The 13133-nt window shown below is 33.2% G+C and overlaps 1 protein-coding gene across 2 annotated transcripts; it reads right to left on the bottom strand.

Moving 5' to 3' along the window:
* Window positions 1-1440: 1440 nt before the first annotated feature.
* On the bottom strand, window positions 1441-11293 carry LOC137817514 (uncharacterized). 2 transcript variants are annotated; one of them, XM_068620798.2, is made up of 16 exons: window positions 11095-11293; window positions 10696-10740; window positions 10348-10388; window positions 10156-10237; window positions 8278-8322; window positions 7850-7906; window positions 6095-6154; window positions 5879-6006; window positions 5183-5450; window positions 5025-5091; window positions 4287-4357; window positions 4127-4216; window positions 3392-3500; window positions 2903-2994; window positions 2241-2346; window positions 1441-1778 (listed from the first exon to the last, which is right to left on the bottom strand). In XM_068620798.2, the coding sequence occupies exons 1-16, from the start codon at window positions 11218-11220 to the stop codon at window positions 1666-1668; spliced, it is 1500 nt and encodes a 499-aa protein (XP_068476899.1). In that variant the 5' UTR covers window positions 11221-11293; the 3' UTR covers window positions 1441-1665. The 2 variants fall into 2 exon arrangements, with proteins under 2 accessions (XP_068476899.1, XP_068476900.1); XM_068620799.2 differs by having other exon boundaries at window positions 10696-10877; window positions 11095-11271.
* Between the last annotated feature and the right edge of the window lie 1840 nt (window positions 11294-13133).

The raw sequence follows: 13133 nt of genomic DNA, 5'->3' as shown, positions 1-13133 counted from the left end.
ATAATTCTGATGCCGAAAGATAATTCTGATGGCAAACGAGACATAAATAATTCTGATTACATTAGTAAAAAGATAATTCTGCTGCCGAACGAGGCATAAATAATTCTGATTACATTAGTAAAAAGATAATTCTGATGCCGAACGTGGCATAAATAATTCTGATTACATTAAAGTAATAAGATAATTCTGATGCCGAACGAGGCATAAATAATTCTGATTACATAAAAGTAATAAGATAGCTCTGATGCCGAACGAGACATAAATAATTCTGATTACATTAAAGTAATAAGATAATTCTGATGCCGAACGAGGCATAAATAATTCTAATTACATTAAAGTAATAAGATAATTCTGATGCTGAACGAGACATAAATAATTCTGATTACATTAAAGTAATAAGATAATTCTGATGCCGAACGATACATAAATAATTCTGATTACATTAAAGTAATAAGATAATTCTGATGCCGAATGAGGCATAAATAATTCTGATTACATAAAAGTAATAAGATAACTGTGATGCCGAACGAGACATAAATAATTCTGATTACATTAGTAATAAGATAATTTTGATGCCGAACGAGGCATTAATAATTCTGATTACATTGAAGTAATAAGATAATTCTGATGCCGAACGAGACATAAATAATTCTGATTACATTAAAGTAATAAGATAATTTTGATGCCGAACGAGGTATAAATAATTCTGATTACATTAAAGTAATAAGATAATTCTGATGCCGAACGAGGCATAATAAATTCTGATTATGTTAAAGTAATAAGATAACTCTGATGCCGAACGAGGCATAAATAATTCTGATTACGTTAAAATAATGTACACGCCATCGGGTAAAGTTATTCTGGTCGGGTCATTGTATGGGTCCATTGCCCAAGTACTTGTTGGATTCAAAAAATCGAATTTACACGGTTGACATTTAAACTGTTGGATGAGTTTTATTCAATCTAATGTGTTTAAAATAAATTGCATTTTACCTTGCAGGTTACTATGATGAATGTTTAATTTTATTTAATAAAAAAAAACAAGTTATGTTTTAGCATTAGTTTTAATTGTTTTAGGTCCAGCCCAATAGCAAACCGAGAGTATAGCCCGAAATCAGAAGATCAAGAAGGAGGCCATCTTATCGTTTCGGTTCTTAGGGTTTAGGGTTGAGTGTTCTTGGTCCCTTTTTTGTAAGAACAATCACCTTTGAGAATACTCGTTGATAATTAATTTACTGTTTTTCCTTATCTTCCTTTTCTTATTACTAACCATGAATATTTTCAATATCCTACCAATCCTTAATCGAAATACTTTGTTGATACTAATATTCACATTCACTGATAACAACCTTTGATAATTATCGCCGCTGTGCTAAAAAGGGGAAAGAAGAAAAAAATTGCTCTAAGAAATAAAATCAGATGGCCACAAAACCAGAAAAATAAAAATAAAAAGCAATTAACTTACTAACTCACGAAGTTACATTTTTCAGACAACTATTCTAACGGATGATACAAGTTAATGGGCTTACATTAAAATATATCAATAAGCCAATGAAATGAGGCTCAAGACAACAGACTTTTCCATTCTCTCGATGATATCAAACTATCACAAAAATACTTCCATTTGTTTTGGTTGGGGTTTGAGGAGAGGAAATTACATGATCTTCACTCAGTTTTAGAAGTATTGGTTGGTGCATCACCAACTTCGGCAGAAGAGGTGTCCATATCATTCAGACCTAATTCTTCATTTTGTTCCCATGACCTCTTGTAGTCCTCAACTGGAGAAATACCAATTGCAAAACAGTAAACCACAAAACATGAATATATTTACATGAAAAACTATGCACCATATTTAAACACAGCATTAAACAATCAGAATCATATTTACACATACAGCACATTAGACCGATTCATCACAAATCCAATTATGCAGGCTACTCAGGGCACACTGTAAAGCAAAAGGTTGAAACACGAGTCCCAACAAGGGGAAATGTCTGAAATAAACCTACTTCTGTTTGTTTGTTTATTTACATGATGGTCTATACTGGACTCGGGATCCCCAGCAACTCCGATAGTTGAATCGAATAAGATATTTTAAGGAACAAAAAATTGATGTTTCAACTTTCCATATGTATAGAAAAAGAATTGGCATCATGGAAATGGAATTCAGAATTTCAACTCAGAAAATGTGAACTTTATCTGCTCAAAGTATAGCTTGATGTCTGAGTTGGAAATCTTACAAGCTAATTGATTGTCCTCTTTCAGATCATCAGTTGCAGGTGCTACAAAAGAATTGGCTAATGCATCATCAAGAATTAGAGTCCAAGGTTCTTCCAAGCTAAGAAGCTGCATACAATGAAAGAATGCAGATAAAAAAAGTGGGATCCAAGACCTTGAACCAATAAGTTTAAATAGGTTAAGTCAAATCAAAGCCTTCAAATTCAAAGACACAAAGACCGATGCAGTCTATTAGTTGCTGGTATTAAAGAGGCATAATGTAGCCCAAAAGTAGCATGGAATATGACCACAGGTCTTTGTTGCTCAAAGTGACCCTTCTTGTTACAATGCATTTGGTTAAAATTCCGTGAACCCTATTCTCTTTGTCGTCCATTTCTTTTTTACTAAATTTTTCAAAGTGAGGTTTCGAAAGAGGTACAAAACGGGACAACATATCCTCCTAAAAGAGAACAAGAAATAAAGACAAGATTATTTTAGAAATACAAAAGAATATACAATGCCCGAAGTTATGTATTGCTCCTCTTCCGTCTTTTCCCAGTCAGCCACAAAACATTGTGTAAAGAATAAATATAAAAAATTGCAATAATAACCTGATAAATAGAATTATATAGTAAACATATATGGAGAAATTTAAACCAACTCTCATAAAATAGTCACGTATTACCTTGTTTAGCCTTGCTTTAAAGTCTATCCACTTGCTTCTACTATTTTCATCAAGACTGTCTCCAAAAGTAAAGCCATGGACCCTCTCAAGGCCTGTACATACAAATCACATAAAATTATATTCTACATTGATACATTCTAGCAAAAATAAATAGATTATATTAAAAATTAAATCACACCACGGGATCAGGAACATCATAAACATGACAAAAGAGAACAGTTTAAACTCCACCCATCCAAAACAGATACAAATTTGGGATTTAGAAGACTTTTAAAACATATTTGAGATAGATTATTTGGAATGAAAGAAATAAATAATGATGCTCAAGTGGTTGAAAATTGAAAGATCTATTGAAAAGAAAAATGTTTTCATCATTTTGTTACAATTGAAGCTGAACAAAGTGTATGGGTACTACGATGTCCTTTCCTTCCTCCTGTCTCATTAGGATGCTGCCTATATAGTTTGTGTGACTGATAGAAGGATACTTACTTTCACTAATTCTTGTAATTAAACCTTCAACAGTTGTAACTATTCCTCCAAGGGTTCCGCTTGCCAGCTCCAAGTCAACTTCCGGAACTTTTACACTTGCAGTATCAGACTAATCAAACCAAACTACTCAGTCAATAGATATAAAATGTATAGATCTCAGATTGCATAAAATAATGTTTAAATGGTCAGGCCTATATGGGTACCATCAGGACATATTTCACAGGTTAACTTAGCAAGACTGTGTGTATCATTACAACTTTTGATATATCATTGAAAACAGTACATGTTGGTGTTAACGTTTCTAGGTTATCTCTTGATGAAAAAATCATTTCAGGCTTCTAAAAACCCCAAAATGCGAATATGATTCCTTAAAATGCTATAGCTTCATGCAAGGGAGATGTCAAAATAAATTGCAAAACTTTAAAGTGGCACTGAAAGAGTACTCATGATTAGTTTTTATCCTTAGTTACTTTACACTTTCTGCAAAACAGGTTTGGAAGCTTACATTTTTCCCTACATTTGAGTAGCTCAATAACCAAAGTCCAAACTACCTTCTTTTCTAATGAGATTTCTTTTACTGATCCCAATTTGTAGTAATTACATACTAGAAACAAGAAAAAATATATGCTCTCTAAATGCAAGGATAAACTACAAGATCCATGATTCATCACTAAACATATACAAATTAAGAAACTGATGGGTTGAAATTAGTTAAGATCACAAAGAATTACAGACCTTTATTACATCACGGCTCAGGTCATTGACATTTTTCACAGAAAGAGTAATTATTTTTCCTTTTTCAGGAATTCGTCCACCAGGTTTCAACTGCAAGATGGAAAATTAATGTTTATTCCAGCCCTAAAAAGACAGAGCTACACTCAAGAAATCAGCATACCTCAGAGTTGCGGTAGCCACAAGCATCACATGTGGATGCCATAACAATTACTTCTTGGAAGTAAGGAATATCTGTCCATTGTTAAGATCAACAGCTTGTGGAAGAAATGCCGGAAATTGCTAAGCAATAATATAGAATATAAAATTGGCACATGGCATATTTTGAAGAGTATGACCGTTATCAAGCAAGCAAATAAATATTATCTAGTTTTTACCCTATCAGCAATCAGAATACATGCAACACTGTAGACAGATGTTTCATTTGAAATTAATGTTGTGTAGCTAGCATAAATCCATAGTCAAGTTTCTGAAATTTGAAAGTAGATCATGTTCAGGATTTTTAATAGAACACATGGTTATCCAAAAACTATTCAGCACCAAGTAGATGACACTAAGCTTCAAGTTTCAACTGAAATACATGAAACATAGAATCACAACGGAAGTTGAAATAAAGAAAAACTATCCCCTATTTTATGTAATTTCACTTTTTGCAGATCAAAAAGGTGCTAAAGCTCCAAATTTCAACTGAAATACAAACATGGAATAAAAAAAAATAAGCCCCAATAGTTTATATAATTTTATTTTACCCCACAAAGCTATGTACTCTTGCATACACAATATAAATCTTCTTTAACCCAATAAATTTTACATCGAGCTTAAAATGACAGAATCCTTCTAAAGAAATGTAACATAATCAAACAATATCCCAAGGGAAGTATGAAAAGTGCTAAGAGGATACTGGTGACAAACATTCGAGTCTCACAACTAGCAGCACAGGCACCACAAGTAGAAGGGAAAGTCATCACCTGTCAAAAAAAGGCAGCAACTTGACATTGAATAAACAAACACATAAGGCCAAAGCTCAGTACACAGAACTATATAGTTCAGCAATTGTACCTCTTCTGGTGCAGTATATCGAAACAAGGCTTCAGCAATTTCTGCACTGTTACTCTGTGCAATGGCACGATGGCCAGCTGTTGCCCCTACTGATCCATGTGGTTCTCTCCTCACTTGATCAGTAGTCACAGCTTCTCCGCCTCCCGGGGCATCAACATGAGTTCCTTCAGCCTGTGCAGAATCAACAAGGTATCCCAATGATGCTTGCTGCTCAGGAGTTCTCTCATAAAACTTGATCGTCAACGATGGATCAGATGATGGTGCAAACCTATTCAATGTGTTCTGCATTTACTTAAAATAGTACTAGCTAAAACATTGGACTAATATTACCAAGTACCAAATGAAGGTACAAGTTTGCCTCACCAACAAATACATGTTTGTCTTGACCAATTTAAAATAAGTTAAAAGGTACAATATGGTGTGATTCATAAAAGAATGTATCCAATCCAAAGTCAAGCACAAGCACAATGTGACTAAATTTTAGCCCATACAGAGATCAGCACTTTACATACTAAACCACACTCCACTCTTGAGCAACAAATCCAGGAGGTTGCTAATTCATATGCTATCACTGAATACCTTTTGTCATTTACTTGTATGTGAGGATACCTTAGCCTCTATTGTTATAATCTCTTCTCTAATAAAAATACTTTTACTCATTTAAAAAAAATACTTCTACAAGGTATAATCTCTTACGGGTTTTCAATAAAGCTGTTTCCGACAGGATCATCAAGAATAAATGTGATGCATGATTCTCCTGTTGCACAGGCTCGCAGTTTCACCAAGAACTGATCAATTGCTCCAGCTGTCTCCGGAGCCACTTTCTAGAGGGTAGAAAGCATAACATTAATTAAGTTATTTAAAGAAGAATGCATGCATCAAATAAAAATATAGCGCAGAAATAAATAGTACTTTGCGTTCCTCTTGAAGGGCTTGAAGTTCATCAGTTGCTCTCATAAGTATCCCTTCCACCTATAATTACACAACAAAAGATATTGTTGAATCATTTGATTACAAATTTTCAACTGTTCAATGTTCATGAATTTTCACAAAAGAAAGTTAAGAGTTCTCTGATGCCCACGATTTACATTCCTTGTTGTTAGTAGGATATTAAATGTACTAGTAGAAGCTTCATGTTAGTAGGATATTAATGTACTACTAGAAGTTGTTAGAAGTTGTAGAAGATTCTAGATATCTCTTTGTAATAATTACTCTAGGGTTAAAGTTTTCTATATATAAAGGTTGATGTCTTGTTTCAATTAATATAATTGAATAAAAATCTTCTTTCATTCATATTATTTCATTTAAGTTAGTATTAGAGCTCACAATGTTGGGGCCTATTTCTACGACCTTTCACTGTCACTGAAGTTTTTTGTGTTAATGTTTCATTATACTTACAAGGGAGACTAAGAAATTCTTACTATTTATCTTATCACGGCAACTCTACTAAATAATGATGATCTTCCTTCATCCTCTTCAATTGACAATGGAATGCCTGCATTACATGCTGAAATTGAACGTTTAAAATCTCTCATGGAGTCTATCAGTAAGCCACCTTGTGGTACTTGCTTCGTAACCTTGACTGGTAAGAACTCTAATTCCTCTTTTGATGTTTCTTAAAATTTATGCAAGGACTCTTGAGTTCTAGACTTTGGTGCGACAGACCATATGACACCTCACTCATCTCTTTTAATGTCATGTGTTTCTTTTCCTGGTAATTACATTACTCTTGCCAATGGGACTCGTATCCCAATAGTTGGACATGGTAATATTTATCTTATGTTTCTAACTATCCGAATCTTCTTCAATATTATCCAATGGGGGCATATCCCCCGTCTTCCCCTTCAGAGAAACTCTAGTCAAAGTTAAGTAATTATTCAAACTCAAAATCAAAGCTATCATGCAATTCATTCCCAACCCCGATTTGAATCTTCCCTTTGCCCCTCCTTGTTGGGGATGGAGTTGCAGCTAGACCTTTCTTAGAAGCATGAGAAGATCCAATGACAATACCACAACCACTTGATGGTTGCTTTCTTTTACTGGTTACTTGTCTTGTGTAAATTATTAGTTCTCCAACATCTAAAGCTTCATAAGCAGTTGCCTAATTTAGAGTGGAATCATCATCAAAAACCAACTCATTTCCCCCCTCTTCATTATCATTATCATCATCATCATCTACTTGCCCCACTAACCACTCATCAATGTTATCGATATTGAATAACGGATCATATCGGAGACCCCATAAATCCTTTATAAAGTTATAACAGAAACCATAACGGGTTATGGCGGAAGGTGTTGTGGCGGAGATAAAAAAAATGTATTGTGGATTGCAATAAGTATAATGTTTTAAATGGGTCAAAAATGGGCCCAAAAAAAACTAATTTTAGGTAGGTTTTGAACTCTTAATTAGGTTTAACAGCTCATGTAGCCGCAACACATTCAAATTTTATTTGAATAATTAAGGTTTTATTAGTAGATGATTATACACATGCGGAGTAAATTTAGCCATCTTAAATAGAAATACAATGTTGAGACTCGAGATTTTCACTGACAAATGAAATAATGGGTAACCCCCTGCCCTACCCAGAAAAAAAAATTGAACAAGCAAACTTGTCATTGCCAGGAATGGGAAACAACAAAGTAAATTGAAATATGTATTAGAAGTACCGTTGACAAACTACCACGTTGAGCCTCTGGTGGAATCTCAAAATCCAGTTCAGGTATCTGCACAATCATATACATATAAGGTTGCCTTTTGAATAAATTTATTACAAAGCAGACTATAAATTTTTAATAATAGAAGCAGATTAGTCATTAAAATTTATAAGCAACATCTTAAATTACTTCTTTCATAAAAATATCTATCTTTCTAACTATCTATGTAAACAAATAGACATACAGATAAATAGGTATGTAGGTATGTAGGTAGATAATATCAGCTCAACTAAGACTATGTGGCTTAGCCCTAGACTTCAAAGAGACAAGAACCAAGGTGTTAATGAACTAAAGAATTTTGAAGATTACAATCTAAATAGGAAATAGGGTACACAAGTTTATATAAATATGAAGAAAATAAACAAAACAAATTTGAGTACCTTAATGGTAGCAGATTCTGATTTAACCACTTGACGATTTAGCATCTACATTCATTAAACTTGTTAGACACTTGTATAAACAAATCATCATAACGGCAAACCACAAAGACAAGTTTACAAATCAAAATAAGATAATCCCAAATAATCATACATTCACCATAACAAGTATTAGAGATAATATTTTATTTCTTAATTATTTGATGTAGTTTAAACTTATTTAGTAGAAATGTATTATTGACAACCCGAGATGCTTTACTTTTGTAGTTGACTGTATTGTTTTATTGCCAAGTTTTTGTTTTAACAATTGTTTTATTATGGAGTTCAAATGTATAATTACTATGTTATTTATTGTTAATATTTTTTATGGTAAGTAAACTCTTACAAGTTTGAGTCAAGTTTACAAAAGCCTTCACAAGTTTCTATGAACTCTCAAGTTTTACAATCTTGATTGCATGCATTTTGCTTCAAATAGTTTTATATCATTACATGATAGATGTCCTTTACAATGCTAAACTCAATATTCTACCTAGGATAAGGAGATTAAAAACTCGTAAATTGGGGATCTTAACTTGGATGGTAAGATCCTATGGTTTTACATAAAATGCAAAACTATACATATATAGTGCATATGCATAAGAATATCATAAACAAAGAAAATAACCTCCAAAATCACTACATTAAAACAAAATTAGATTTAAAAGTTATAACTATAGTAAGTCAGGTATCCAAATAGTATAATCAGAAATGTGAGAAAGAAATTCTTAATTCTATTTGTTTATTAGTTGACTAGAAAATTATGTTGTTGAACTATCTTAGTATTTAGGTTTAGGATTTAACCTAACCACACAATTTTCCAAGTTTTATGCGGGATTTATACTTACCCACTCACCTACCATAATGAAGGTGCACGTGGCTGCAAATTATGGTGGGCAAGGATTGTCCTTAATTAATATGCATTTGAACCAACACCCCCTATGCCAAGGACTATAAGTCTGGAATTGGTCAATGTAGGTGACCCAACAATTGATTTAGGATTGCCTTTGTTACCATCATAGAGTTTGAGCATAGGGTCAAGCTCAATCCCACAAAATTAACTTCTATGGTAAGGATTACTAAACTGAAAATGTTGCTACAGCCAAAGGAAGGTGCAATAATAAAAGTTATAGGTGGCAATACTCTAAGGCAACAATGGAATGACAAAGAAAAGGTTGAACAGTCCAAGATGGAGAAGATCACGAATGGATTGGGAAGGGCTTCATAAATAAGAAGAAAGGGATTTTCTAGGGTGTGTTCAACTCATAGCATAGTATGATCCTACATGGTAAATATTGATTTCAACAACAATGGTCTTCTAGCTAAACATGGATGCAAAAGTATGAAAAACCATCCTTCAAACTAGGTCATTGTTAGGTTCCTAGACAGAAAAACCAGAATTCCCTCCCAAACACAGCAAGAAGAAAGAAAACTCTGTTTTATTACAATGCAGAACAGAACACCCAAAAGGGTTACAAAGGAGAATAGCTCCTTTCACACAGGTTTAATCCTGTCAACTTCTTACAACAATTCAGATATCCCCTCCCCCACAGCAGGTTGGTCTTTATTTAAAGACCCCCTCACCACAACTAACTAACCCAACAACTAACTAACCCGCTTAACCCTTATTTTTAAATTTCCTTCTATGATACACCCTCCAAGTGCTGTCTTTATTTTCCTGCCTAACAGTCAGTCACTAGTGTCAAGAACCTCAGCATGGATGTTAACTGAATGGGAAGAAGATAGCTAATAGAGGCATTGGAGTACCTAGGCGCCATATATGTTTTCTTATGTTATATAAAATAATCATTTGGGGATGGGGAATTGAAATTTGAACAAACCAACCTTTTGCTCGCCTGATGGAATCTTCAAAGTGTAACAACAACCACGTGGTTGAATTTCACCAGCAAACTGTACTTCATTGTTCCTAACAGATAAAATCAATAATTATAAAAGAAAGAAAAATTAAGAGGAAGATCAAAGGAACTAATTATGTTCAACGCACACAGAGAGGGCATAGACTAAAGGGCCGTTTACCTCTCACCACAATGTGGACATTCAAAAGCTGATAACAAAATCTGCAGGAAAGGTAAATGTGACAATGAGTTATATTTCAGAAAACTAATGGACAGACAAAACAAAAGAAACAGCAGATAAAAATAATATGTATTACGATCCATTATGTAATTTGTGAATCAATAATGCTAATTCATTTAATTGAAATATGTAATAAATAACATCAGGGAGAAAAGTGAATGAGGCCTAAACATAAGGAAAGACAGAAATAAAGATGAAATTTAACTACATATATGATATATCCCAATACCTACTAACAGTAACCACTTGCCAATCACAAGAGCAAATGGAGCAATAGACAAGACATACCTTTCTGAAGTGGGGAATTAAAGTCAATAAAAATCTTGTAATCCCCTGACAAACATGACAGAAATTCAAGTCAGATGATAAAATTTAAATATTTTGGATGAAGATACAATATTAAGACTTAGGGTGAATTTGACTCATTTGTTGAGCGATAAATAATTGTTTCCTTGATTTTTAACATGGCCCTGGATAGAACAACACAAAAGACGAAACACACAAAAAATGTAAATATTCATTACTCAATTACTCGGGTAATAATGTTGCTTGTAAATAAAATAGTAAAAGAATGGAGAATTGAATCCCTGAATTAACCACGCCAAAGGTGCGCGAAAAAGTAGAAAGTGAATTCATTGAAAAGCCAAAGGAAAAGGAAAAGGTGGCGGAGAATGGGGAGAAGCTTACGTTTTCACCACATCGCATGCAAAGACTTTCGAGGCTGTAGAGAGGAGCATCACCGTCATCGGCTGAAACGGCCTCCACTACCGATCCTACATCCACGATTTGGTCGCTTTTCGCATTCCCTTCCATTACTCAATTCAACAAGTTTTACTGTGAGAACCTTCAATTTCAACCAGAGTGCAAAAGAAGTAGAATGCTGATTTCTATTAGCCTGTTTTGTGTTGGGGAAGACGCTGGAAGAAACTAGGGTACACGTCATCGGGTAAAGTTATTCTGGTCGGGTCATTGTATGGGTCCATTGCCCAAGTACTTGTTGGATTCAAAAAATCGAATTTATGCCGGACGAGGCATAAATAATTCTGATGCCGAACGAGACATAAATAATTCTGATTACATTAGTAATAAGATAATTTTGATGCCGAACGAGGCATAAATAATTCGGATTACATTAAAGTAATAAGATAATTCTGATGCCGAACGAGGCATAAATAATTCTGATTACATTAAATAAGATAACTCCGATGCCGAACGAGGCATAAATAATTCTGATTACATTAAAGTAATAAGATAATTCTGATGTTGAACGAGGCATAAATAATTCTGATTACATTAAAGTAATAAGATAATTCTGATGCCGAACGAGGCATAAATAATTCTGATTACATTATAGTAATAAGATAATTCTGATGCCGAACGAGGAATAAATAATTCTGATTACGTTAAAGTAATAAGATAATTCAGGTGCCGAACGAGGCATAGATAATTCTGATTACATTAAAGTAATAAGATAATTCTGATGCCGAACGAGGCATCAATATTTCTGATTACATTAAACTAATAAGATAATTTTGATGCCGAACGAGGCATAAATAATTCAGAATAATTCTGATGCCGAACGAGGCATAAATAATTTCGATTACGTTAAAGTACTAAGATAATTCTGATGCCGGACGAGGCATAAATAATTCTGATTACATTAAAGTAATAAGATAATTCTCATGCCGAACGAGACATAAATAATTCTGATTACATTAGTAAAAAGGTAATTCTGATGCCGAACGAGGCATAAATAATTCTGATTACATTAAAGTAATAAGATAATTCTGATGCCGAAAGATAATTCTGATTCCGAACGAGGCATAAATAATTCTGATTACATTAAAGTAATAAGATAATTCTGATGCCGAACGAGGCAAAAATAATTCTGATTACATAAAAGTAATAAGATAATTCTGATGCCGAACGAGGCATAAATAATTCTGATTACATAAAAGTAATAACTCTGATGCCGAACGAGATATAAATAATTCTGATTACATTAAAGTAATAAGATAATTCTGATGCCGAACGAGGCATAAATAATTCTAATTACATTAAAGTAATAAGATAATTCTGATGCCGAACGAGGCATAAATAATATTTCTGATTACATTAAAGTAATAAGATAATTCTGATGCCGAACGAGACATAATAAATTCTGATTACGTTAAAGTAATAAGATAATTTTGATGCCGAACGAGGCATAAATAATTCTGATTACATTAAAGTAATAAGATAATTCTGATGCCGAACGAGGCATAATAAATTCTGATTACGTTAAAGTAATAAGATAACTCTGATGCCGAACGAGGCATAAATAATTCTGATTACGTTAAAATAATGTACACGTCATCGGGTAAAGTTATTCCGGTCGGGTCATTGTATGGGTCCATTGCCCAAGTACTTGTTGGATTCAAAAAATCGAATTTACGCGGTTGACATTTAAACTGTTGGATGAGTTTTATTCAATCTAATGTGTTTAAAATAAATTGCATTTTACCTTGCAGGTTACTACGATGAATGTTTAATTTTATTTAATAAAAAAAAAACAAGTTATGTTTTAGCATTAGTTTTAATTGTTTTAGGTGAAAAAATATTTAATTTTGTTAATAGTATTTAATAAAAAAAAATTATTAAGAAGGTAAATAAGTTAGATTGGACAAATTCATCGACAACTTAAAAAAAAATCTATCACAACGTTTCTGTATTTTTATTTATCCAAC

This window comes from Phaseolus vulgaris, chromosome 10 (assembly GCF_051622355.1).
Source record: "Phaseolus vulgaris cultivar YP4 chromosome 10, ASM5162235v1, whole genome shotgun sequence".
Lineage (NCBI taxonomy): Eukaryota > Viridiplantae > Streptophyta > Magnoliopsida > Fabales > Fabaceae > Phaseolus > Phaseolus vulgaris.
The sequence above is the reverse complement of the archived record's forward strand: the minus strand, read 5'-3'. Positions and strand labels throughout refer to the sequence as shown.